This window comes from Coptis chinensis, chromosome 5, assembly GCF_015680905.1.
Source record: "Coptis chinensis isolate HL-2020 chromosome 5, ASM1568090v1, whole genome shotgun sequence".
NCBI classification, from domain to species: Eukaryota; Viridiplantae; Streptophyta; class Magnoliopsida; order Ranunculales; family Ranunculaceae; genus Coptis; species Coptis chinensis.
In genome coordinates, this window is record NC_141460.1 from 72,567,156 (window position 1) to 72,595,068 (window position 27,913).

Here is a 27,913-nt window from a genome sequence, read left to right on the forward strand (position 1 = left end):
ATCTAAAACAAAGAATGAAACTAATTAATGGAATGAAAACTAAGTAATTAACTAATCTAAATCTAACTATCTTTTTCTAACCCTAAACTCCATTAACATTAGCTTCCTAACCTAACTGCCATTAACAAAGAGTCATGCTTTTGTTTTTATACTTTCAGATCCAAAAATCGTGCATGGGCTTGGATCCATGTTTCGGGCCAGAGAATCAGGCCCAAAACCCAATACTTTCAGTCCAAAAAGGCCTCTTCAGCTGCAGTTGACTTCGACAGATTTTTCGTCCACTTCTGCTCCTCTGATTTGGCCAAGGCTTGGACCATTGGAAAGCTCTTTCCGTGTCGGTCGTTTTGACGTAAGGTAGGCCTAATTCCGAGGTCTGAGTCCAAAGATATGGTCTTCGAAAGTTCTGTTGACTTTGTACACTGTTTCTGCCCGCGTGGACTTTGACTTTTCATCTTTTGACCAGGCTTTACAGAGGCTTTGTCTTCTTGAATCTTGGCCTTTAATCACAGAACTCCTTAGCAACCGACCTTTGCTCCTTTATCTCGCTAAAGTGGCACATTTCTGCACATAATGTACTTTGAAGCCTGAAATGCATAAAAACATGTAATCAGTATGAACTCTTACTTATTATTCACATAATTGGTCTAAAAGTACGATTGTTAAGGGGTTAAAACTACAGTTTTGGACTCTTATCAACAATCCATGGCCTCTATCCATTTAGACACGTAGTCCACGGCAACTAGAATATAAATGAAACCGTGGGAAACAGGGAAGGGACCCATGAAATCAATGCCCCAAACGTCAAAAATTTCCACTATCATGATTGGATTTAGTGGCATCATATTACGCGTTGTGATTCGCCCAAGTTGTTGGCAACGAATACATGTCTTGCAATGCACTTGGGCATCCTTAAAAAGGGTAGGCTAATAAAATCCACATTGAAGAACTTTAGCGGCTGTTTTCATTCCACTAAAATGGCCACCACACTCTTTGTCATGGCGAACGATAGAACTTCATTATATTCCCACCGGGAATACAACGACGTAATAATCTGATCAAGACAATACTTAAAAAGGTAGGGCTCATCCCAAGAGTATAACTTAACTCGCCAAGAACCGCTTACGTTCATTTCTTGACCAATTATAAGGAATAACATCAGCCGCTAAATAATTTACAATGTCAAAGATACCATGGTGTTGAAAAATAGCATAAAGATGCTCATCAGGAAAAGAGTCCGGTATGGACTCGTAATCACTATCATCGCCGTTTTTGTAAGTCTAGATAAATGGTCGGCAACTACGCTTTTTTTACCCCTCTTTTGTCCTTTTATTTCTAATGTGAACTCTTTGCAGGAGAAGAATCCATCGGATTAATCTCTTTAGCATCCTTCTTTGCAAAAAGGTACCTAAGGGCTGCATGGTCCGTGTAAACTAAAGTTTTAGAACCAACCAAATCGGGACGAAACTTATCTAAAGCATAAATGACAGCTAAGAATTCTTTTTCAGTAGTTGTATAATTCCGTTGAGCATCGTTTAAGGTTTTACTAGCATAATAAATAACAGTAGACTTATTATCTAGTTTATGTCCCAAGACAACACCAACTGCATAATCACTAGTATCACACATGAGTTCGAAAGGTTTAGACCAATCGAAAGGCTGTATAATTGGTGCAGAGGTTAGGGCGGCTTTTAAAGTTTCAAAAGCCTGCTTACAGTTAAAATTAAAATCAAAGATGGCATCCTTTAAAAGCAGATTAGTTAAAGGCCTAGCTATTTTCGAGAAATCTTTAATAAAGCGCCTATAAAAACCTGCATGGCCTAGAAAGGCTCTAATATCACGGACAGTCCATGGTATAGGTAGAGTCGCTATCTTATCTAGTTTGGCCTTATGTACTTCGATGCCATCACTAGATACAATGTGACCTAGTACTATGCCCTTTTTCACCATGAAATAACACTTTTCCCAATTTAAAACGAGGCTCTTTTCTTCACACCGTGTCAAAACCTTAGACATGTTTGACAAGCAATCTGTGAAGGAGTCTCCATAGATAGAAAAATTGTCCATGAAAACTTCCATAAAGCGCTCTACCATGTTACTAAATATATGAAGCATACACCCATTTGGAAGGTACGGGGAGCATTACAAAGGCCAAAAGGCATTCATTTATAGGCATACGTTCCAAAGGGACATGTGAATGTAGTCTTTCTTGGTTATCAATATCAATAATAATCTGAAAATAGCCGAGTAGCCATCGAGGAAAACAATAAAAGCATGACCAGCTAGGCGCTCGAGCATCGATCTATAAAAGGTAAGGGAAAGTGATCATTTCGTGTCATAGCATTTAAACGTCTGTAATCAATACAGATTCTCCATTTCATAGGACCTTGTGTGAAAACATAGTCACCCTTAGCGTTACGTACCATGGTAACCCCCGATTTCTTAGGAACTACATGAATGGGACTTACCCATTCGCTATCGGAGATTGGGTATATGATACCCACATCGAGTAATTGTAAGACTTCTTCCCTAACCACCTCTTTCATGGCAGGGTTTAAGCGATGTTGAAGTTCGTGAGAAGTCTTCGCGTTATCCTCCAAATGGATTCGATGAGTGCAAACATTAGGGTCAATTCCCTTAATGTCGGCTAGGGACCAACCAATTGCAGACCGATGTTCCCTAATCACCCTGATTAAATGTGTCTCTTCATCCTTAGATAACAGAGAAGATATAATTACCGGATGACTACCATCCGGATCAAGTTGAATATATTTTAACTCTGGGGAAGAGGTTTAAGCACCGGGGTGGAAGGAATGTCAATAGATGTTTCGTCAGGGTCCTCATCTTGCGTAACAAATACTTGCTTAGGTAGCAAGTCTTCATACTCGAGATATGGAGCAAACCGGGCGGTCTACAATTGGTGTGGACTCAAGGATGGTGTTGACTTCCTCTAAGTAGGAGTCATTTACAAAATCTGAAGTTCCAAAAGAAAGGAATTTATACATATGGTTTTCGGGAAACGTGTTGTTAAAATAATCTTGAGCTAAGCTCTCGATCATGCTAACCTCCCCATCTATAGACGATTCTGGTAACTGTTTCATCATTTTAAAAACATTTACCTCAACAGAAAGATGGCCAAAAGATAAGGACATCTTACCATCGCGGCAATTTATAAGCGCGTTGGCAGTTGCCAAGAAGGGACGCCCTAAGATGATCGGTACAGAGTCGTTAGCGACTTCTGTATCGAGGATAACAAAATCTGCAGGATAGTAGAAATCCTGAACCTTAACAAGCACGTTTTCCACTACACCCTTAGGATACTTTATAGACCTGTCCGCTAACTGCAACGTCATTTTTGTAGGTTGCATTTCTTGTAGACCTATTTGTTTATACAAATAAAACGGGAGTAAGTTAACACTCGCCCCCAGGTCTAATAAAGCGGTCGTCGTGTAGGATTCTCTTAAGGTGCATTTTACAGTAGGACGACCAGGGTCCTTGTACTTAACAATTCCATTATTTTCTGATAAAGTTGGGAACTGTTCAGTTAGAAAGGCGTCTTTAGGTATGTTGGTCTTACGCCTAGTAGTGCACAACTCCTTAAGAAACTTAGCATGGTTAGGTAGCTTTTTAATAGCTTCGAGAAAAGGAAGGTTTATCGTTAGATTTTTGAAAATGTTCCTAATCTCCTCAAATTTTGTATATCTAGTTAGCATGGCTAATTTCTGGGGAAATGGTGGTTTCGCTCTATATTTAGCATATGACTTAACTGGATGTCTAACCTTGGGTATTTGTTTCTTAGGTTGTGGTTTAACTAGTACCTCTACAGTGGTAGGCTCTTCAGTTTCTATTTCGGTATCTACTTCGATATCCGGTGTAGGGACTACTGGTGGGGTAACTATAGGCATAGTTACTTTGTTATCAACCACCTTACCAGAACGGAGAGTGGTGATGGCATTTAGCTCACCTACGGTTGTAGTTTCCGTACTAGTAGTACCGTTTACCTCAAAGGCTTTGTTTACTGTTATTGGTGGAATTACATGAATAGTTTGGATGACTAGAAAACTCTTGATTGTATGAGTCACTATAAAAATTTGAAAATTAAGGCTCATAATTATTATTATATCCTATAGTAGGCTCACTCTTGATATGATGGACATTGAGAAGCCCAATGGTCAGGACTACTACAAAATGAACATGGTGAAGGATTCCCATAATAATTACAAGATTGCTCTTGATATGATGGGCATTGAGAAGCCCAATGATCAGGACTACCACAACATGAGCATGGTGAAGGGTTCCCATAATAATTACAAGATTGCTCCTAATATGATGGGCATTGAGAAGCCCAATGGTCAGGACTACCATAGCATGAACATGGTGAAGGGTTTGCATAATTATCATATGATTGTTGGTCTACATATCGATATGCCATATTGGTTTTTCAAATATATTATAGGGCAATTAATATGCAACCACAACTCTAAGCATACATTTCTAGATAGGCGTGTGGTATTTCGTTTTAAGAAAACAAGCCTGATTATACTAGAATTAAAACTCCTCTAACAGAAGAAACAAGGAGTGAAAGAAGGAGTACCTGAATGCCTCCTTGCTTCGCTTACGAATAGCGTCTTGTATACGCATTCTCAGTGTTTGTATGATGTTAGAAACACTGAATGACTTGAAGAAATGAAAATTTGGAACAAACCTGAGGAAATCGGGCAAATTCAGCAATTTAGGGCGCAGTCGCGCTCTGTTTGGGCGCAGGTGCGCTCGTGGCTTGGCTCTAATTCCAGTAAGGTTAACGTGCTCTAAAAAATTTGAAATTTTTATAGTAGTTTTCTAAGATGTATATCAAGTATCCTGTAAAATTTCAGATCAATCGGAGCTATGAAAGTCCCTCTACTGCCCTTCAAACTTTGTGAAACAGTTTTTGGACACAATACAAACAACTGAATAGTTAACCCATCAAAACAAAGCCAAAAATCGCCAAAAGTTTATTGGAGACTCCTGACAGATCCTACTTGTTTCTGTAAAACTTTTAGAGCAATTGGAGTTCTACAAACTCTCCTTATGAGCTGGTGTTCCAGAAATTAAGTATTTGTAAAACTGCAGAAACACACTGGAAACACTTCACTATTTAGGAGGTCAAAACAATTCAAAAACTAGTCAAATTTTTACTGAAAGCTCTTGACATAGGATATATACTCCTGTAAAAATTATAGAATTTTTAGAACTGCCTAAGTAACCTTACTCGACAGTTTTTCCAAGAACACATGGTTTGAAAACTGAAATGCAGCACTGTAAAGATCATATTTGTTCACAAGGTAAAACAATTAGGAAATTTCTGACAAAATTACAGTAAATCAATAACACATTAAGGATTACACCTGTAATTTTTTAGAATTTTTAGAAATTTACAAATACCTTTATTGCAGTGTTTTCCTCTGTGAATCCGCAACCCCTATGCCTAAAACAGTGAACAGTTCCGAAAATTCAAGAAATAGGAATGAAAATTTAAAAGGGTGGGTGGGTAGAGAATGGGGGATTGCCCCTTGGATTCAATCAATTGAATTCTTGTTTTGAACGAGATTAGAGATGAAGATTAGAGAATTCAATTAGTTAAAAAGATTAGAGAATTCAATTAGTTAGACTTATTCAATCCTTTAACCTGTTACAAAACAAATAAAAATAAAAAATCAGCCTACCCATTCTTTGAATAATTTTGAGAATAGAGATGAAGAATAGAAAAGATAAAGACCTTTGAAATCAAGAATTTGTTAGTCGCTTCAAATAAGAAAAGAAAGTTTTCATCCAAATAAAAAAAAAAAAAAAAAAAAGAAACAAATAAAAGAAAATAAAGAGTTAGAACTCCAAAAATAGAATCAAAAGAGTCAAAAGCCAAAGAAAAAGAAAAATATGGCTAAGGATGGAAACAAAGTGTAGAAGCAAAAGTAAGGAACAAGGTCTTCTCTAGTTACATGAAATGAAGACTCTATTATCTCAGACTTATTCTTTTTTAATATCCATTTCCTTCCTTCTTAAACCATCTTCTAATCCCCGCAACACCTAATAAAGATCTCTGGCTCAATTAGGAATATGTTAGTGTGATAGTAAGTGGCAGATCTGTTTGATTGACTTCGGCTTCCTTGTGTGTCATTGAGTTGTAAGATAAAGTGTGCCCACTACACACTGGAGTAGTGAAACTTGAGCGGAAAAATCAGAGTGGTTTTTGTCTTGACATTTATGTGAGGACCTACTTAAGGACGCTATTCCGAGTTTTCAGAAACGGACCTGCTAGTGCATTTCATAGTATTACTCATTGTATATATGTTTATTGTAGATGATTGATTATTATGCATATATTAGCTTAGGTTTCGACTTGATTATTCTGTATTCATTGCTAGTGAGATGTATAGATAATTTGGAGCATGAATAAGGAAACAATAGTTTTATTTATTAGTCGTTGTAGTATAGATGAAGTTTGTGAGTATCTTCACTGAAAAACCACGAGGCTATAACTCGTACACTAAGGAATTCCTAGTGGTTTAAGGCCTTGTTGCATATGGTCAATGCAATCGCACTCAGCGAAACGAGAGTAGTTAGAACTCCATTTTTGGTCACTTATTCTAATTTCTCATATTGCTTGAGGACAAGCAAAATGCTATTTGGGGGTAGTTTGATAAGAGCCCAAAACTGTAGTTTTAACCCCTTTAACAATACTACTTTTAGACCAATTATGCGAGTAATAAATAAGAGTTAATGCTGATCACGTGCTTTTATGTATTTCAGGTATTGAAGTCAATTATGTGCAGAAATGTGTCACTTTGGCGAGATAAAGGAGCAAGGGTTGGTTGCTAAGAAGTTCTGCGATTAAAGGCCAAGATTCAAGGAGAAAAAGCCTTTTTAAAGCCCGGTCAAAGCTGAAAAGTCAAAGTCAACACGGAAAGAAACAGCGCATAAAAGTCAGCAAAACTTTCGAAGACCATATCTTTGGACTCAGGCCTCAGAATTGGGCCTACCTTATGTCAAAATGACCAGCTCGGAAAGAGATTTCTAATGGTCCAAGTCTTGACCCAATCAGAGGAGTAAAAGTGGACAAAAAGTCTACTGAAGTCAAAGCTAGCTGAAACGGGCTCTGTGGACTGAAGAAATTGGGTTTTGGGCTCGATTTTCTGGCCCAAAACATGGCTCTAAGCCCATGCACGATTTTTGGATTTACTCTCCTCCATTTAGATACACAAGACTTAACTCTTAAGGATCAATTAGGTTAGATAGAAAAGTAGCCATTATAATAACTTCTAGATCCAGTTTTAAATTTCAAATAAGTTAATTAATTAGTTTCATTCCTTGTTTTAGATTAGGTATTTGAATCATTGTTCTTCATTAATTAGATAAATAAAATAGGAGTTCTTGATAATTTTGTTTTTGTCATTTAAATTTGTTAGATCTAATTTCAATTATTGTTTGTTATTCATTTCCTAGTTATTAATTTGGATTTCAATTATTGTTTAGTTAAAATTAGTAAAGTTCAAATCTTTATATTATGTCTAGTTTTAATTCACATGGAAATGATAGTTTGATGAATCAAGGCTAAACCTCCATTAGAGGGGTTTGATGAAGCATTGATGAAAACTTGATTGTGTAGTATAGAATTGTTGCAAGAGTCTATTCCACTCTAGAAAGTCGTTGATTCGCCATGAGAATGGGTGGACGACCTCACATGCTAGTTATGAATTGGTAAAGATGTCATGTATAATTAGGGATTAGAACGACCAATTCTTACGGTCAGAACGTAAGAATTTGATTACAATGATTTATACTAGTTTATTAAGTTGGATTCAAGGTAGAATCAAACTCATTTAATTCTTTATCTAGATTTAAACCCTTATCATTATGTCATTTCGTTATTCGTATCTTGTTAGTTGAATTCACATCGTAGTATAAATTCCCTTCGTAAATCTCTCATTTACCTTGAATAGACTAGCGATTATAGGAAACATTGAATGCTAAAGAACTAGGAGTGGAACGAACTTTTTACCCCACTCTATCTCGATAGAATTGAGAGTATAACAATCTTTGATTACCGAGTTGAGTATAGTTTTAGTTTTACTTGCGTTTAGAGTTTCGTAGCTTTATTTCGTAGGAAAAACTATTAATTTTTACTCGAGTGATTTTTTAAAACACTGTATTTCTTTACAAATACATGTTACATATAAATTAACATTGATATACCAATATGGTAACTGGTAATTGACCACTAGAATTTATATAAATTTTTGTGAACTTGTGTAGCCAATATAGGATGAAGGAGAAGAAGGGTCAAATGAATTCTATAGTAGCAGCAACTTGTCCAGCCAATATGGGATGAAGCAGAAGAAGGGTCAAATGAATTCTATAGTAGCAGTAGTCTTAGAAACAAAGAAACGGAGCATAGACTGCTACAAGTCTACAACTATCAGAGTATTAGTTAGATATTTGTAAATTGTAGGCTTGTAAGTTGTAACTTCAAACAACTTATCAGAGTATCAGTTATATATACAACAACAACTTATTGATATTGAAGTTGTAAGTTGCTACAAGTCTACAACTATCAGAGTATCAGTTATATATACACAATGGAGCCTGACAACCATTTAGCATCTCTGACAACCAAATCCAATGAAGCAGAATATAACAAAAGTGCACGCCATAAAACAAATTAGCAGAATATATGCCAATATCAGATAAAAAATGCTTAATTGAGAAATTCTCTATAGTACTAATAGAGTAGTAGACTAAATTACTAATAGAGTAATAGTTCAAACTTCAAACAAAGAAAATATGTTAACAACAAAAACTCAAAATGCCAGCAAAAGCGTCCATGACTAATGACTACTAATCATCTCCAACTTCAATATCAATATCGTCATCACTTCCATTGAAATCATCGTCATCTCGATTTCCTTCACCTTGCTCTCCTCATCTTGTGTGGGCCTCAAAGTCCACCTCATCTTCTTCATCATCGGCTTCGTCATGAATTGTAACCGAGTTTCTGGTTCTATTCCTTGTACTTGGCCCCACATCAATATCGGCTCCCCTCGCTGCACGAACCTGCTCCCAAGTAAGGTCATCACCTTCCACCACAAAGTCTTCAAGCTGCGTCTCGCTCGGTATGATCCAATCATCATTTTCATCAATTTCCTTCAAAAGAAGAGGATCACTATCATTGTCGGCCAATCTTTCTTTGAATCGCTTCTCTAGCATTCGATTGTATTGAATGTAAACAAGATCATTCAATTTTGATTAAAGAAGGCAATTCCTCTTCTTTGAATGTAACTAAAATTGAAATGAGAGAGGAAAGAAAGAAAACATATTAAAAATAATTACATAGTGATAGAGATAACCACTATATAACTAAAGTAGTTTTGGACACTCTAATGTACTTACATTATCAAAGGCACTCCAGTTACGTTCACATGGTGATGCACTACATGTTTGCGATAAAACTTTAGCTGCAAATTTTGCGAGGCTAGGAGCATCACTCCCATATTGCAACCACCATTTGTCTATATTTAACATGTTATGATGAATTGATGATGTTAAAGTCAATACTTGAAAAGATACAATAAAAAAACTACTAAATAAAATTATTATGTCAAATGAAAGCTTACGAGGTTGCATAGTTGCTCTTCGAATTATGGCGGACTTTATTCCAAATGTCCCCTCTGCATCCTTATAAAGTTTCAGTTCATCCATTGCAGCATCCGACTCGGACTTGGATATAAGCACCGCCATAGCTTTAAAAAGATCTGTCTTAACTACACTGTTTATCTCCATCAGAGCTTTAGTTTCCTTGAAATAGATTGATGGATTTATATAAAACCCGGCTTCATACCAAAATGTTTGGAGTTAGTAGTTAATATATACCTCAAGGCTCAGGCTGACATCCATGTAAAAAACCTTTAGAAGTTGTTACCTGCATGCAATGGACGATGGAGTTGATATTCCCACCTCTTGTCAATAATGGTCTTCACCTTCGTCCATGTCCTTATGTCCAACCCCAAGTTCTTTTCAATTTGGCCCTCTGCCCTCTTCATAGCCTCAAATAAATAGCCCATACATGGCTTCTCTTCTCTATCTACCATTCTCAAAACATCTACCAATGGGGCCATCACTTGACAAGAGTAATAAACATTATCCCAGAAAAACTCCTTTACAACTATTCTTTCAACTCTCTTTCCATCGGATTTTTTTGCAAAATCACTATTTCTCCAATATTCAGAAACAAACAACACCTGGACGTGGTGCCTATTCTCCCACATACTCCACAATGTGTAAAATTGAGTAGCAAACCTAGTCACGCAAGATCTGTGTAACTCTCTACCTCCGGCCAACTTCCGCAACCAAGCTAACACTCTCCCATGGTTATAGAGATAAACCACCACAACTTTAGCATCAGATAATGCAGACTTTATTTTGGGCAATGCTGTCTTCTCTCCACTCCCAAAATCTTGAAGCATCAAATTAATGCAATGCGCTACACAAGGAGTCCAAAACATCGAGCCCTGCTCTTCTTCCAACATTGCTCCCACCAATTTATAGTTTGATCCATTGTCGATCACAAACTATTGAAAAAAGAAATACATCATTAAATTGATAAATGGATTTTTAGTAACTTGTTTTGTACAATGTACACAACTAGTCAACTACACACAAACGTCTAAGTAAGTTACCGAAACAATGTTCTCAGCCACAACTTCGACAATCACTTCATTAATAATTCTCACAATATAGATTACTTCCTTAACTTCTTATGATGCATCAATTGATTTGAAGAAAATTGTGCCTTTCGAACAACTCACCATAAAATTAATCAAACATCTACCTTTTCCATCGGTCCAAAAGTCAGACATAAGTGAACATCCATATAGCTGCCAGTGCTGTCTAAAAGAATTAACAAATTCTTTTGTCTCCGCATACACCTCCTTAAGCAAAGTCACCCGCAAATTATGATAGCTAGGCGGGGGCATAGTGATAAGAGCCCAAAATTGTAGTTTTAACCCCTTAACTATCATACTTTTAGACCAATTATGTGAGTAATAATTAAGAGTTAATACTGATTACGTGTTTTTATGAGTTTCAGGCTTCAAAGTTAATTATGTGCATAAATGTGCCACTTTGATGAGATAAAGGAGCAATGGTTGGTTGCTAAGGAGTTCTGTGATTAAAGGCCAAGATTCAAGAAGACGAAGCCTTTCTAAAGCCCAGTCAAAGCTGAAAAATCAAAGTCAACGCGGGCAGAAACAGTACACAAAGTTAGCAGAACTTCCGAAGGCCGTATCTTTGGACTAAGACCTTGGAATTGGGTCTACCTTATGTCAAAACGACCGGATCGGAAAGAGCTTTCCAATGATCCAAGCCTTGGCCCAATCAGAGAAGTAGAAGTGGACGAAAAGTCTGTAGAAGTCAACTGCAGCTGAAGAGGCCTTTTTGGACTGAAAGTATTGGGTTTTGGGCCTGATTCTCTGGCCCAAAACATGGCTCCAAGCCCATGCACGATTTTTGGATCTTAACATATAAAAACAAAAGCTTAGCTCTTTGTTAAATGTAGATAGTTAGATCTAGATTAGTTAGCCTCCATTAATTAGTTTTAGAACTTAGTTTTAGAATTTCAATTAGTTAATTAATTAAGTTTTTTCATATCTCGTTTTAGATCTAGTTTCATGTTTAATTAATTACTTTAGAACAAAGTAGATTATTAATTTAGTATTTGAATCATTGTTTTATTATTTATTAGATTAATAAAATTGTGTTCTTGATAATCTAGTTTCATTTCCATTAATTGTTTAGTTTCAATTCTTATATTCAATTACTTGTCATTATTAGTTTCAATTAATTCTTGCATGATTAGTTTCCAATTGAGTTTAAATAAGCAAAGTTCAAATCTTTATATCATGTCTTGTTTGAATTTGATTGGGAATGATAGCGTGATGATTCTCGGCTAAACCTCCATTAGAGGGGGGGTTGAGAAGCCTTGATGAAAGCTTGATTCCGATTATCGTAGAGTCGTCGTAATTTCCTTTCCACTCTAGAAATGATTATTTCACCATGAGAATGGGTGTAATCGTTCACATGCTAGTTATGAATTGGTAGAAATGCCATGTGTAATTAGGGATTAGGAGTAACCAGATTGTTCTGCGAAGCAGTTCAATTCGGATTACGACGATTCGTCATTAGTGGATTGAGTTGAGCTAATGTGGAATCAATCCCCCTCTAACTCCTTATCATAGAATCAACGTAGTATTCCCATAGTTGTTTAAATAGTCGACTAGTTGCATCTTGTGGGTAGTTGCATCGTAGTCTAGTTATCATTTCGTAAATCTCTCATTAGACTTTAGTTAAGATTATTTATACTTAGAGAACATTACCATGCGGAAGAACTAGGAGTGGAACAAATCATCTACTCCATTATATCTCAATAGGATTGAGAGTAGAAATTTTTGATAAATTAGGCACGTAATTAAGTTTTAGTTTACTTACGTTTTGAGTTTCATCGTTCATTTCGTAGGTAAACTTCATCTTTTTACATTTATCAAATGGTGCCGCTGCCATCTTAGTTACCTTTAGCATTATTTTCATAGTATAATTAGTCATTTTTAAGTCCCATTAAACCCACCCACCCTTGTTTGATTCATACTGTGGTTGTCTGTTACAGCATTGAAAAGTTTCGAGAAAAATTACACTGAGCGCGACTGCTTCAAACGGAGCGCACTCGCTTCAAACGCTGGAACCCCCCGACCGGCCAAAACCGAAGCGCACTCTGGCCAAGTTACTAGAAGCCGAGTGCGACCACGCTTAAACCGAGCGACCGGCCAAACATCAGAACTCGAAGTTTATTAACCGAGCACTCGCGCTTCAAAGTGGCGCACCAGCTCTAAGCTGAATTTTGCCAATTTCCGCGAGGTTTGTTTGAACTTCAATTTTTAAGTTTTTCACTGTTCTAACTTGTTATATACATCGAACACGCGTAAAAACAAGACGCTATTCATAAGCTAAGCAGCAGGGACGCAATCAAGTATTCCTTTCTTTCATACCTCGCATCTCCAGTTAGAGGTTTATACTAATTTATCAAGATTGTTTGGAGTGTTGTCCTGTTTAGACTTAAACTTGCATGAGATTAAGGTATGGTCGGAGAAAAACACCGAACGTAATTAACCGTCAACGTCAACAAACAAGTCTATCGAGTATACCAATCACTACACCTCTAGCTACTATCGCACCCACCACACCGGACATAATGGCTGAAGAAAGAGAGACTCCTCTCTCTGACTTTTACAAAGCCTTGAGCAATTGCCCTAAATCTTGGATCGTTCTAGCAGACCCAGTGGGGGATTTTCGAATCCCCCCAAACATATTTAATTTGTTACCCGTTTTTCATGGTTTAGACCATGAAAACCTTATATCAGACACGCGTAGGATTGAACAAGTCCTTAAAACATTCCATCATCCTACGGTTGGTGCGGAACAAATTAAACTGAGGGTATTTCCCTTCACCTTAGCCGATAAGGCAGCGTCTTGGTTAACTGCCCAAGCGCCTAACTCTATAGACTCGTGGGCTAAACTTGTTCAACTGTTTATGGAACATTTTTACCCACCCCTAAAGACGGATGAGATGCTTTCCAAGATTCATTTTTTTCGACAGAATCCTCATAAATCATTTTCTGAGGCTTGGAATCGTTTCACCGATCTGCTTATAGAGTTTCCACACCATAACCTAGCAAAAGACACGTTAGTTCGTGCTTTTTTCAAAGGACTTCTACATCACCATAAAGAAGTCCTTGACATAATGAATGGGGGTAGTTTCCTAAGTAAAGGAGCCACCGAAGCTTACAAATTTTAGAAGATCAAACTAAACGCAATAATAATGGGGGTAGGGATGATATCCCCCGCTCTACTAGTTCTTCTTCAATAGTTAAGGCCGCCGGTATATTTGAGATGAAATCCGATCTAGAACTTAAAAATTTAATCGAATCTCTAACTAAAAAGGTTGAGGCTATTTCTGTTTAACAAAAGCCTATCCCCGTCATGAATGTAAACTCCAACCCATGTAATTTCTGTTTGAGTCCTGAGCACCCTGACTCCTATTGTCCTCTAGCCTATGAACAACAACAATCAGAGCAAGATAATGTTTGCTCCATTAATAGCTATCCTATTCCTAATGCCCCATGGAGACAACATCCTAACTTTAGTTGGCGAAACAATCAACAAGTTACACCTCCAGGGTTTAATAACCAAAATGTTAGGCAAGCAAACAACTATAACCAAGCTCCACCTAGACAAGGACAAGGTCAGGGGAATTATAATAATTATAACAGCCAAGCGCAACCACGACAAGGTCAAGCATAAGGTCAGGGTAATTATAATAGTTATAATACCAATAGAAGTATCGTTCCGGTTAACAATAATAACTATCACACCCGCCCATAAATAATCAACGCGGAGATAGTTCTAGTCGCACCACCGCGGACTACTACACCTACACAACCGGATCGTATCGACGCTTCTTTATACAGGTTACCCAACAACTTTTCCAAACAATGACTCAATCAAACCAACAGATCTTACAATCCATAAATCGGGGGCATACAACAAGGTTAGCCTAAGAAAAAGCCCCTTCCAAAAGCGTGTTTCCAAGACAAGCGATACCAAACCCTAAAACAAAAAACACGGCCTTTTAAGGTAAACAAGTAATACTAGTACGGAAACTACAATCGAGGGTGACCTAAATGCTATCACCACTCTCCCGCTCGGAAGAGTGGTTGATAACAAAGTAACTATGCCTATAGTTACCCCATCAAGACTTCTACACGGATATCGAACTAGATACAAATAGAAACCAAGAGCCTACCATCGTAAAAGGTACCCGGTTAAACCACAACCTAAGAAACAGAAAGTCAAGGTTACACATCAAGTCGAGCCATACGCTAAATATAGAGCGAAACCACCGTTCCCTCATAAATTAGCCATGCTAACTAGGGATACAAACTTTGAGGAGATTAGGAATGTTTTCAAAAATCTTTCGATAAACCTTCCTTTTCTCGAAGCTATTAAAAAGCTACCTAACCACGCTAAGTTTCTTAAGGAGTTGTGCACTACTAGGCGTAAGACCAATATACCTAAACTAATCTGCTTTTGGAGGTAACCTAAACTACTAGGCGTTTAACTAATATGCTTTTGGAGGATGCAATCTTTGATTTTAATTTAACTGTAAGCAGGCTTTTGAAACTTTAAAAGCCGCCCTAACCTCTACACCAATTATACAGCCTCCCGATTGGTCTAAACCTTTCAAACTCATGTGTGATGCTAGTGATTATGCAGTTGGTGCTGTCTTGGGACAAAAACTAGATAATAAGTCCACTGTTATTTATTATGCTAGTAAAACCTTAAACGATGCTCAACGGAATTATTCAACTACCGAAAAAGAATTCTTAGCTGTCATTTATGCTTTAGATATGTTTCGTCCTTATTTAGTTGGTTCTAAAACTTTAGTTTACACGGACCATGCAGCCCTTAAGTACCTTCTTACAAAGAAGGATGCTAAGCAGAGATTAATCCAATGGATCCTTCTCCTGTAAGAGTTCACATTAGAAATAAAGGACAAAAGAGGGGTCGAAAACGTAGTTGCCGACCACTTATCTAGACTTACAAACGACGATAATAGTGATTCCGAGTCCATACGGACTCCTTTCCGATGAGCATCTCAGATGCTATTTTTCAAAGACCATGGTATGCCGACATTGTAAATTATTTAGCAGCTGATGTTATGCCTTATAATTGGTCAAGAAATGAACATAAGAAGTTCTTGGCCGAGTTAGTTTATACTACTAGGATGAGCCCCTACCTTTTAAGCACCGTCGCGGATCAAATTATTCGCCGTTGCATTCCCAAATTGGGAATATAATGAAGTTCTATCGTTCGCCATGACAAAGAGTGTGGTGGCCATTTTAGTGGGGAATGAAAATAGCCGCTAAAGTTCTTCAATGTGGATTTTATTGGCCTACCCTTTTTAAGGATGCCCAAGTGCATTGCAAGACGTGTATTCGTTGCCAACAACTTGGGCAAATCACGAAGCGTAATATGATGCCATTAAATCCAATCTTGATAGTAGAAATTTTTGACGTTTGGGGTATTGATTTCATGGGTCCTTTCCCTGTTTCCCATGGTTTCATTTATATTCTAGTTGCCGTGGACTACGTGTCTAAATGGGTAGAGGCCATGGCATGCCGTAGCAATGACCATAAGACAGTTGTATTTTTTTATTAAGGAGTATATTTTCTATCGGTTTGGCATTCCTAAAGCCATCATTAGTGATGGTGGAACACATTTTTGCAACAGAGTTGTTGCATCCCTAGTGAAAAAGTATTGAGTTACACACAAAGTAGTAACTCCTTATCATCCACAAACTAGCGGACAAGTAGAAGTTTCTAATAGGGAAATTAAATTTTTTAGAAACAATCAGAATCCTCGATAGGAAAGATCGGGTGAAGCGCCTATCGGATGCCTTATGGGCGATAGGACGGCTTTCAAAACTCCTATAGGTATGTCTCCCTTTAGACTTGTATTTGGGAAACCATGTCATTTGCGGATTGAATTAGAGCACCGCGGCTGCGGGCTATAAAAGCCTTAACTTCAATATTGATGAGGCGGGTGTCAAACGAAGTTGCAATTGAATGAGCTTGAAGAAATCCGTGAGCGATTCTTATGATCTCGCATGAAGGATTATAAAGCTAACATGAAACGTGTTCACGATAAGCAAATCTTGTGCAAAAGAGTTTGTGGTCGGTCAAAAGGTCTTGCTTTACAACTCCCGCCTACATATTTTCCCTGTGGAAACTAAAACCCGTTGGTGCGGTCCTTTTCTGGTTATGAAGTCACCCCTACGGGCAATCACCTTGGTAAATCCCAAGGACAATAGTACCTTTCAAGTTAATGGTCAACGGTTAAAACATTTTCACGAACTTCTGTCCCCTGATGTAGAGGAAGTCCTTTTACAGGACCCTGTCTATGAGGATTGACCTTTGTCATTTGGTGTACTTCCTTTCACTTCTATATAGTGGTAAGTGCACCATTCAGGTAACCGGGCCCTCCCTATGGAGTGTGAGGCTCTAAGTACCGGATCCTAAGTCCACGGTTCACATAATTCACGTTTTCCACTTTTGCATGTTTTCTCAGTTTTTGAGTCATATTCCTCTATGGGGTGAATTATGTATTTATTGTTTTTCATTTTTCTTATAATAAACTAATAAAAATAAATAAATAAAAAAATAAAAAAATAAATAAAAATAAAAATAAATAAAATTCTAAAATCATCGAAATAGCAATCCAACAAGTCTTGAGAATCTGACTATAAATGACCCACGTTTAAAACAAATTTTGTGTTTAAAAATTTGTTTGGGGGTGGGCAGTCGGTCTTTCCATCTAGATTGTTCGAACTTTCCATTTGTGTTGCTTAGGCCCATTAGTTGTAGTTCATTTGGGTTGACGTTATCTAAAACTTAGATTTCTTTTCGTTAAGATAATAACTTACGCCACACACGACTTTGAAGCATTTTTCCACCTTCTTATACGTCACCCATAGTTGGAATTGAGTGTTTTATGGATCATTGGATTGGAAATTCTCTACTGATCATTTCCATAACTCATTCGCCCAAATCGGACCAGTAACAAAGCGGCAAATTGAATTTGAAATTGCGCGAAATATCCAAAAATATTCGAAAAATTTGAATTGGGCTTGGGCCCTAACTTCACAAGATCGGTAGCGAGACTGCGCCTTTGTTTCCACAAACAAGATCGCGATTTCTAATCCCATCACCGCCATTAACAAAGTTTTCAACCTACCATATAAGTAAAAAAAAAAAAAAGGAAAACCTAACTATACCCACGCCAAGCATTTAAATCAAACAGAAATCTTCTCCAAAACATTACCACCACCAACCCCAACAATTTCAAAACTCAGAAAACAGCCACCAATTCAAGCTTCCAACCTGCCACCGTACCCACCATCGCCACCACCGTTATTTTTAGGTGTTTTTCATCAAACTCGCCTCCGCCACCGTCTACAAAACCATTGTTTGTTTCAAAAACTTCAATGGCGCTACGACGACGAATATTGCCGGAGCATGCATTTGCGGCTGACCGCTTTGCACCATTTTACGGCGGAGATGATTAGGAGAAATTGGAATGGACTGCGTGGTATTGAATCCAGGAGTTCTATCACTATGATTTGGTAGAACAGTTTTTATAAGAAGTTTAGAATTGGAGGGAGATAGGATTTTCATTAAGGTAGTAGGAACGAGGAGGGAAGTAACGAGGCGGTTGTTGGTCGAAGCTGTTAGGAATTATGCCCGAAAGCAACCTAGAAATGACCATTCGGGAATCAAAGATATTGGAGTTCCCGCTTTGATGAAAGATAATCGCCATGGAGGGTGAATACAATCCGAGATCTCATTGCGTCCGCCCGATCAAGTTCGAGAACCAACCAACCGATCAGAGCTCGGTGGATTGGTAGGAACGCCTCTGAAAGACAAAGTCAGCGATATCGGTCGCCGTAATGTCCGTGACGTTCTCGGATTTTGCAAACAAATAAGTATAATTTCTGCATCCTCGATTTAATTTTTAATGTGATTATAGGAGTGGAAAGAGCATGGCCTCTTCCCCGTATTGATCACTAAGATCATGCTCTCATTTAGAGCCGTCGCATAAAATATGCTCCTATTAAGATCAAATTGCATTCTAATGCAAGTATTTATCTGGATTGCATCCAAGAGACTTGGCCATTGTCTCAAGGAAATGTGGTTGAGTCGGAGGATGAAAGGGAAGATATGACATGTCCGGATGAAAATGCATTAGATAGTTGTAATTTAATTTAGAACGATGCAAGTGTTGCAAACCGGTTTCTGCGTTAGCGTTTATGGTATTTGTGAAGATATCGAGATAGACAGATTGTAGTTCGAATAAATAAACGAACCTTCAGACGAGAGTTGAATGCTCGAAAGGGGTCAGGAAGATATCTTGTCTAATATGGAGACTGTGCACCAGCTCCAAGAGGACCACTATATAGTACTAAAGGCTGAGATGGAAGCACAGCACTTGCTTCAAATAGAGATGCTACTTCACATGCCAACCTTGGAGGATTTTGGCTCAGACAAGTCTGAGTGGCATGAGCGTCGTCGCCGAAGGACAGATGGCTCAAGCCATTCTTCATCCCAGGACCAATCTCCATCTCAGGGTCCATCTTCATCACATGCCTAGGTGTTCACCATCAGTTTGTGTTCGCTGTTATTTCATTGTTTTTATTGATTTATTAGTTGGATTTTAATTCAGTTGTTAAATTTAAATATTAATGTGTTTGTTTTATGTTGTTTGGATTTAAATTTTTAATATAATTGGTTATTTTTGAATTGTGCATGTATTTATCAGTAATCCCACCTTCCCAAATTGTTTGGGGGTGGTAATATTTATACCGAGCATAATTCGTTATATGATCATCTTCTGTAAGGTTGAGAATTGGCCGATATCGGCATATCTATGATTATATGTGGTGGTAGCATGAAATCTAGGAGAGTTTAGAAGTTACTATTCTAAATCCAGAATAAAAGATACTAGGGTTGTTATAAAATCAAAAATATGGTTTGTTTCCGTTTTCGGGTTTGGAAATTTTCTATTTCGAAATTGCCTTTAAACAATTTGGCAACTTGCCCGATTGGTTTTGGAAGCATAACCTATTTAAACTTCCTTCATTCTACACTCACAACCCACACTACACCCCACCATCATCTCTCACCTTTCACTCCAAGCTTTTCCTTCTTTTTCCTCTTAAACTCGCTTTCAAGACCGAAAGCACTCGCGCCCTAGACACTCGTCGGGAATTTTACTCAGAGCGCACCTGGTCTAGTTGAGCGACTTCTACCAAACACCGTGACTCCAAAAACACCCCGCGCACTGCTTGCAAGTGGAGCGACTGCCGCGCCCTCAGTAAACACGTAAAATTTCCAATTTTTTCGAGGGTTGTTCCAGATTTTGAGTCTGTTCAAAAGACTAGTTGAGATGACATCTCCTATAGTCATACCTGAACAGTCTTTCAAAGAGGCGTGTTGGGAACCGAGACCTATGGACATTGGTTCAAACAGATCCCGCATGATTAGGATGGCGCCATCCATCGGTAAGTGATGACAATTAATATTCAGCACAGCTTACTGCTTATTTCTACGACCACGTTAGTTTCTATTGTAATCAGGATGGAGAACAAGAATTCTCCATCGTAGTCGATGACACAACACTAGAATTCAATAAACATGTGGTCACTTTAGTTTCGGGATTACCAATACTTGATCCTGTTCACACATGGGGATATATGACCGATAATGCATACCTTTATGATTATACATATTTCCATGAGTATTATGGGGGAGGGGTATTTCGAGTAATGGACCAGGGGCGATATGGCATTGCCCTCGGAAGCCTGTCCCTAAACGTAGGGGCACCACCATGTTATTCATCCCGATGAATATTTTGGGGAATGGCGGTTCACTTGCAAAAAGATACCGGGTGATATTTTCCTCACTTTAGCTGAGGGACGTCGCCGATATGACATTCCCCGAGTTTTAGTCGCTAGTCTTAAGAGAGCCCAAAGCATGAGGCGTAAATATCTTCTTATGCCTGTTTTGGTAAGCCGCATCATGCGTAGTTGTTTACCTCATTATGTGCCCAATTCACGATTGGAAAAGGGTTGAAGTCATGAGACCCACCAATTTGGTGGTTAGCTCATTCGCTAATTATGACTTGGCCGGGATGGCAGTGTGCGACCTCATTTGGTCTCCCGTACATCCCATCGGACATAATAACACTTAACAGGTTAGCATTAGTAGATGATAAATGGCTGCAAGCTTGGCAAGTTATAATGGCACGGCGGTCTCTTGAAGGAACCTCATCTCTTTGATGAGGAGGAGGATGCTTAAAGCGGGGAGATAAGGTAAGTTTTTAGTTTTGTTATTTATGCGCTTATGTCCCAAGCAATTTAATTCGTTAACCCCATAATGGGTGGAACTCTTATAGAGTTCGTCAAGATTCACTACTAAAAAAGGGTTTTATCTCGGTTCTAAAATTAGCCTTATCTCAATTCAAGTGGTGTTTAGATAATTTGTCCTATAAACGAGATAATATGTCCCATAACTTAGTTACTAGTTAGTATAAATCTGTTATCTCACATCATACTTAACCGAGATAATACATATAGATTTTACGACCGTGGTGGTGTGAATCGATATAATAAGAAATTTCATTTATCTCAGATTATTGAACTCGTATAATAAGAAATTTAATTTATCTCACACTCAACTGATATAATTGATATTATACCAAATATCTCGGCACTCAACTGATATAATTCCTATTATACTAAATATCTCGGAATAGATATGCAAAGAAAACAGAAATCGCAGAAAAAGAGGGGACCACGATTAAACAAGGAAGTCATGGCTTTCTCCAGTACGCTCTCATGAATAACACGAACTCATGATGGGCAACCACCACTCCCAACTATCTTGTCCTCTCCACACTCTCTTCATCTCCTCTCCATCAGATTCCACATGGCACCAACTTCAAACAATTTACACTACCCATTTCAACTCCACAGGTTGTTCAACACCTCCTCCGGTTTCAGCAATACTAAAATTTAATTTTTACTTTGGCTTGTATTGGATTTTTAGATTAGTGTGTGGTGAATATATGTGTCGAATTACCATTGGTTTTCCTCGGTTTGGGGTGGCAATGGTTTTTTTACATAAGGTAAAAAAGAAAACCATTGGATTTTTAGAAATAAAACCTTTCACCTTTCGATGCAATATATATGTTTGTTGAAATGCTTCGAGAATTCCTATTTGGTAAAATAAAGTTTTCATCAACAAATTTCAAAAAATTTAGTTGAATTTAATTGTAAATTGAATGTCTCGAATCAAGATTGAATGAACTCGTTGTTTTTTTGTTGAAATGAAATTTCAATATTATACTTTCATTCTTATAGTTCATTCGCCCGCATAATTCTATTCAGATGTTTCCTTCTTTTGAGTGCAATTTCAAACATAGGTTTGCAGAGTTTTGTACTTAGGTGTGTGCATGCAGTTTTGTTTGATCCCCGCCGAGTTTGTCTACCCAACCAGTGTTTAGGCGGGGTTGGTTAGATGTATATCCACCCGACACCCGTGTTTGTTTGTTTGTCTATGCATTTTGTGTCATGTGAGCTATGATCCCTTTGATTTACACCATCGGTGTGCCCGTGGTACAAGCTAGAGGATGTAGGGTAATTGGTTATATAGCAGGTGAGATTGCAGTAAATGTTAAGTGCTACTTACAACTTTGGGTATGTTGGATTCAAATGCTAATAAGTTTGTGTAGGGTGTGTGACGGGGTTCTTAACTTAATTGATTCACCTTTGGGTATGTTGTCCGTTTTCAGTTGTATACACATTTGTTAATGTTTCGAGGACAAATAGTCTCGATGTCATGTGCATAATGGATCGGCATGGATTATTGCTAAGCATAATAAAAACCGGTGGCTTGAGTCCAACGTAAAGGTGAAACCCATACTAATGTTGTATATGAGTACCGCTATACCTTGGCGAAAAAAGAAGAAGCATGATTCATGGTTTAAAAGCAAGAAAGGCTTGTAATCGAAGTTGGGGCAATGTCACTCCTCAATCAACTATTCAATCGAGGTCTTCTTGGTGCAAAATGCAAAACCTATTTGACCTTGGTCATTTCGAGGATCAAACTTTTGCAAAACAAAAGACGGATACAATTAAATCAAATGCGCAAGGAGATATCACAATTCCTTCAAACCGCCAAGACCCTATTGCTCGAATCCGGGTGGAGCATGTTATTCATGAAATGAACATGCAAGCTGCCTATGACATCTTGGAGCTGTTTTTTGTGAATTTGTTTATGCTCGAAGTTCCTATCCTTGAAACTCAAAGGGACTGTCCTCAAGAATTGCAGGAAGCTATTGCGGTGTATTATATTTCTTTGCCCCGGATGTTCAGATTTACCGTAATTGTTGCAGATTAGGAACTTGTTTACCACAAAGTATGGAAAGGAGTTCATTTCACCGCCGAACTTCGCCCGACACTAGTGTCAACCGTGATATTATCGAGAAGCTTTCAGTTAAAGCCCCATCAGTAGATGCAAAACTTAGGCTTTTGAAGGAAATTGCTAAAGAGTACAATCTAGATTGGGATGCTTCTAGCACTGAAGCAGAGTTCCGTAAAAAACATGAAGATCTTCTGGATGGATCGATTAAAATATGCAATGGAGCTACAGATTCTCGGTCACCCATCGAAAGGGGTTCTCAGAACATGTCAGTGCCTAGTAATGGACATCCTATAATTCCTGTGAATTTAATAGAAGTCGGAATGTTGAATCCGCTAAAGAGGCGATCGAAACTTGTCCTTGGTCGATCCCCGGTAAAGCTGAATTATCTGTTAGTAATCACAATGTCGGGTCAAGAATTGATGCTAAAAGGAGCAGTTCAGATTCTTGTGATGCAATGGAAAGAGCTCGAGCTGCCATTGCTTCAACCGATCGTGCCTCATTTCTTTGCTCAGACGTAAGAGCCGAAGCTTGTGAATGTTAATAGTGGGTTTCAGAATTCAAGAGAGCTCCTAGCATTGCTCATACGCGTGAGTTGATATCTTACAAGAGACTAAAAAGGAGTATATATAATAGTTTACTCGACCGTTGAGAACCAAATAACGTGTGCATCAGTGTCTTGATGTCGAGAACCATGTGCACCAAATCAAATTACCGTGGTTCTGGTGATTTCAACTGTTATGAACTGCTGCCCAATGGAAAGTGTATGTAAAGTTTCTCTTTTGATTGCAGTAAAGTTTGTTATTTCATATCACCTACAAGAAGCATATACTCTGTTAACACATGTACTTATCCTTTATACAGATGTGTTATACCTTGGCGACAAATATTACAATTGGCAGTGAACTTCTTTTCTAGGATTCTTGGACCATGTATTTTTGGAGCAAGTGCTTTCCATATCCTTGGCGCACTTCCTAGATTCAGGATTCTTTGACCAGGTATATCTTTTGAATTATTTTTGATAGCTTTATATACATGGTCTGAAATTTAGTTAGGTTCGAATCTACTCGGGTCTTCAAATATTTGATGAACCAAATTGTCGCCCGGAAGCTCGGGTCGAGGCTACTTTAATGGACATGTGAAACAATCATCATATAGCTTAATCACAGCTGCAAGGTCTATTAGTGAACAAAATTCAATTTCTTTATTATTAGTTTGGGTCGGGGCCCGTCCCCTTCACAAAGCAGCTTCACAAAGCTTTGCCTCATTCCATCCTTCCATATCTCGGACACGTAACATTCTTTTTTATTATTATTATTGAATGTAATGTTTAATTCTCTAATATTATTTATTTGATTATTAGGTACTTGTGGCTGATATGGATAAACTATCACATCCACTTGCTTGAGAACCATGGGAAGAACTAGTCCATTTGGTTCAGAAAAAGGTGGCTACTCACATATAATTGCTCCATCGAATTCATTTGGAAAAATGTATTGCCAGCGAAGTAGTTGCTCTTTTAGATGTTTCATCTATAATGGATGTAACTAATATTTCGGTCTCAAGTATATGTCGTAAGCTCGGGGTTTCTTCCTTGAGATGGAATACATATTAGTATTTGATGTTGTTATACATGTTATAAGAAGAATTATTTAAAATGGACGTAGGCTTACATACGGTTTAGATTATATCCAAACATAGCAAAGTGTGTCACTTATATATCTGTTATGTGTATGCCATTTAATAATTGGGTGTAACTTCTTCTTCATTGTAGGCCAATTTATGCAGGGAATGCTCTTTTAATCGCTCGATATAATCGGGTGCCGATCCTTGTATCTTTCAACCATTAGGTCCACCTCATTCCCCTGTTCCTCATATTTCATCCGATTCAAAATGGGATGCAGCTCTGTTTCGCAGGTTGATATCTCAACCTATAGTGAAGGTCTGTTTGTCTCACTATTTAATAAGTGTACAACATTTTGTGGATGCAAGACTAATTGTTTTAACTTGATTACACCTTTATGCTATTTATTATGTTTGTTGAGTATACTGGTTTGTTGAGTTTCCATCGCTTCAAACTAGTTTTGATTTTTTCCATTTGACAATTAAAATCTTTCAAACATATCTTCTTCTTTACATTTGTCTTCTAACAATGTGCAGACACCCTTGGAAAATCCAGATATTTAAAGCATACATCTCAAGATACGGAACACCCAGATTGGGGCGTGTAAGGGTAGTAGTTACTGGTGGTCGAGCTTTGAAAAGTCCCCGAGAACTTTGGATTCTGGAGAAGCTTCTTTGAAAAGCTTGGTGCAGGGAGGTATTTGCTAAATAAATCTTTTAACATGCATGTTCCTCGATGCTCTTTTTATGTTTATTTTACTTTTTGTTTTTTTCTTGTTTTTTTAAAGTAAAAGTCTTTATATGTATCTAATCAAAGGCCAATTACATCAACCACTAATAACTAGTGAGAAGCTACTTTTAAGACCAAAACCCAGTTACACCCCAAAAGCTAATATTTGCCTCTTTTACAGTTTGTCATACAATTCAAGAGGGTCACCCATATTTCCGGATATTTGGAAAGTTTAGGGCCGTGAGATTCTCGATTGAAAACCTTGCATGACTATGTGGATCATTAAACGATTCGACCTCTATTGTTGTTTTGCTTAGTTGGAGCCACTCGGGATCTTTGTTGATACCTCTATTGCCAAAAAGTAAGTATTTTGTTATACTTTTTTGTAAGTTGTTAAAGAGTGAGCGAAATAAAATTTATTTTGGTATTTGGATTTCTTGAAATATGTTAATTGTCAAACTAATCATTTAATATTTTCATCTTGGCTTGGTAGGTTCCATGCATGTCAATTTCAAAGAGAAGATTTTGGAACTTCTATTAGCTTTCTTAGGGAAATATGTAAATAATTTTTTACTTAGCTACTTTATGACTTGATATAACAATTAGTTATGTTCGTGTTTGATATTGTACATTCAATTCTTATCTTAATAAAATCAGTTTCTTTAAAGAAATTTATTTATGTTGGTTTGTTTCTGTTGATTGGTGTTGATGTTTATGAATACGAAGGGGAATGTGGTTGTTTGGGAGAGTGGTTTGTATTTGCAGGCTGTTATAATTTGTGAACAATACTAGCACAATTAGGAAAAAAACTTGACAAACTATGTCGACTAAATAAAGAGGTGAGATAAAAGGGAATTTATCACGATTGTTTCTTTTTATATTATCTCGGTTTCAATAAAAAAATGATCTCAGTTTTCTTCTATACTAATTGGTTTCAGTCACAATTCATCTCGGTTTTCTTCTATATAATCTCGATTCCATTAAGAAAACTGAGATAATAGATTTAGATAAGATGTCAGACTTCTGAGATAATTTAGTAGCTTATTATCTCGGTTTTGTAGAACTCTATTACCTCAGTGGATTTTACCTCGGTTGTTTTTTCCTAGAAAACCGAGATAAAAACTCTAACATCTCACCTTTTAGCTGAGCTTATAAGCCCTTTTTTTAGTAGTGATTTTTATTTCCTATATTAGTATGTTATAACCTTGTTTTGCAGATATTCCAGAATTTCACGCGTTTCCACGGTATTTTTCTACCCTCTTTATTTAAATGCTTTGAGGACAAAGCATGCTTCTTGTTTGGGGGCATAGAAACACGTGTAATTAAGGCATATGTTAGGATATAGATATGTATAATATGCATTTGTTTTCAAGTTAAAATTTTCAAAAAAATATAAATAAATAAGTTTATGCTATACACTTAGGAATATTGGTATTGTTTTGTTTTCTCTATGCTCTTAACAATCTAGAAGTCTCAATGTAGCTTTTTGCATCGAGAATAATTGTTAGAAACTTAGGTTAATATGTAGGTAATAATCTTTGCATCTATCTATAAATATATTACATGAGTATCTACGATTGTTAGCAAGTAAGAAGTTTGAAATCTAGGCTAGAGTACTTATTCTACAAATCCTGTGAGAATATAGCCTAAAAGCCTTTATATGGCGAAATATTTGAGAAATGACACAAGGGAGAAATAAAATCCGGATAGAGAAATCACGTCCACTTGCTTGATCACTATGCCATATCCTAAGCGAGAATTTAGGCCCTCTTTGGATCGATATAGCCGTAAATTCAAACCTATGAATTATTTTCCGCTAGTAAGCCCCTCGAGCCTTTCTTTAGCCTCAGATAAACCACAATTCCTTTACCCTGTTACAAAAACAAAACAAAATAAAAAATTCAACTTACCCAATCTAGAATAAGTCTGAGAATAGAATGACTGAAGAAAAAAGAAAAGAAGTTTCCATCCAAGGAAAAGAAAATAATAATAATAATAATAATAATAATAATAATAAATAGAAATAAATAAAAACTCCAAAAATAGAATAAAAGGGAGTAAAAAGCCAAAGAAAAGAAAAAGAAAAATATGGCTAAGGATGGAAACAAAGTATAGAAGCAAAAGAAAATAACAAGGTTTTCTCTAAGTTACATAATATGGAGACTCTATTATCTCAGGCTTGTCCTTTTGAATATCCATTTCCTTCCTTCTTAAACCATCTCCTAATCCCCACAACACCTAATAAAGACCTCTAGCTCAATTAGGAATAGGTTAGTGTGATAGTAAGTGGCAGATGTGTTTGATCGACTCCGGCTTCCTTGTTGTCATTGAAATTGTAAGGTAAAGTGTGCCCACTACACACTGGAGTAGCGAAACTTGAGCGGAAAAATTAGAGTGGTTTTCGTCTTGACATCTATGTGAGGACCTACTTAAGGACGCTATT

General features: G+C 37.4%; 1 protein-coding gene and 2 pseudogenes across 1 annotated transcript; 2 read left to right on the forward strand and 1 right to left on the reverse strand.

Annotated features, from left to right (window-relative positions):
- Nucleotides 1-8,955: 8,955 nt before the first annotated feature.
- Nucleotides 8,956-11,006, reverse strand: LOC147498766 (uncharacterized). The gene is made up of 5 exons (XM_086563333.1): nucleotides 10,862-11,006; nucleotides 10,710-10,744; nucleotides 9,953-10,601; nucleotides 9,648-9,863; nucleotides 8,956-9,233 (listed from the first exon to the last, which is right to left on the reverse strand). The coding sequence occupies exons 1-5, from the start codon at nucleotides 11,004-11,006 to the stop codon at nucleotides 8,956-8,958; spliced, it is 1,323 nt and encodes a 440-aa protein (XP_086419459.1).
- An 11,681-nt stretch (nucleotides 11,007-22,687) lies between these two features.
- Nucleotides 22,688-23,638, forward strand: LOC147498767 (uncharacterized; annotated as a pseudogene).
- A 173-nt stretch (nucleotides 23,639-23,811) lies between these two features.
- Nucleotides 23,812-25,419, forward strand: LOC147498768 (electron transfer flavoprotein subunit alpha, mitochondrial-like; annotated as a pseudogene).
- Nucleotides 25,420-27,913: the final 2,494 nt, after the last annotated feature.

What these genes read in the sequence shown, in the direction of transcription:
- LOC147498766 (XM_086563333.1), bottom strand. Translation starts at nt 11,006, where the DNA reads ATGCCCCCGCCTAGCTATCATAATTTGCGGGTGACTTTGCTTAAGGAG. An exon ending in CTTTTGGACCGATGGAAAAG is followed by an intron (nt 10,745 to 10,861) that starts GTAGATGTTTGA and finishes TTATTAATGAAG; the next exon opens with TGATTGTCGAAGTTGTGGCT. An exon ending in CCATCGTCCATTGCATGCAG is followed by an intron (nt 9,864 to 9,952) that starts GTAACAACTTCT and finishes TTTGGTATGAAG; the next exon opens with CCGGGTTTTATATAAATCCA.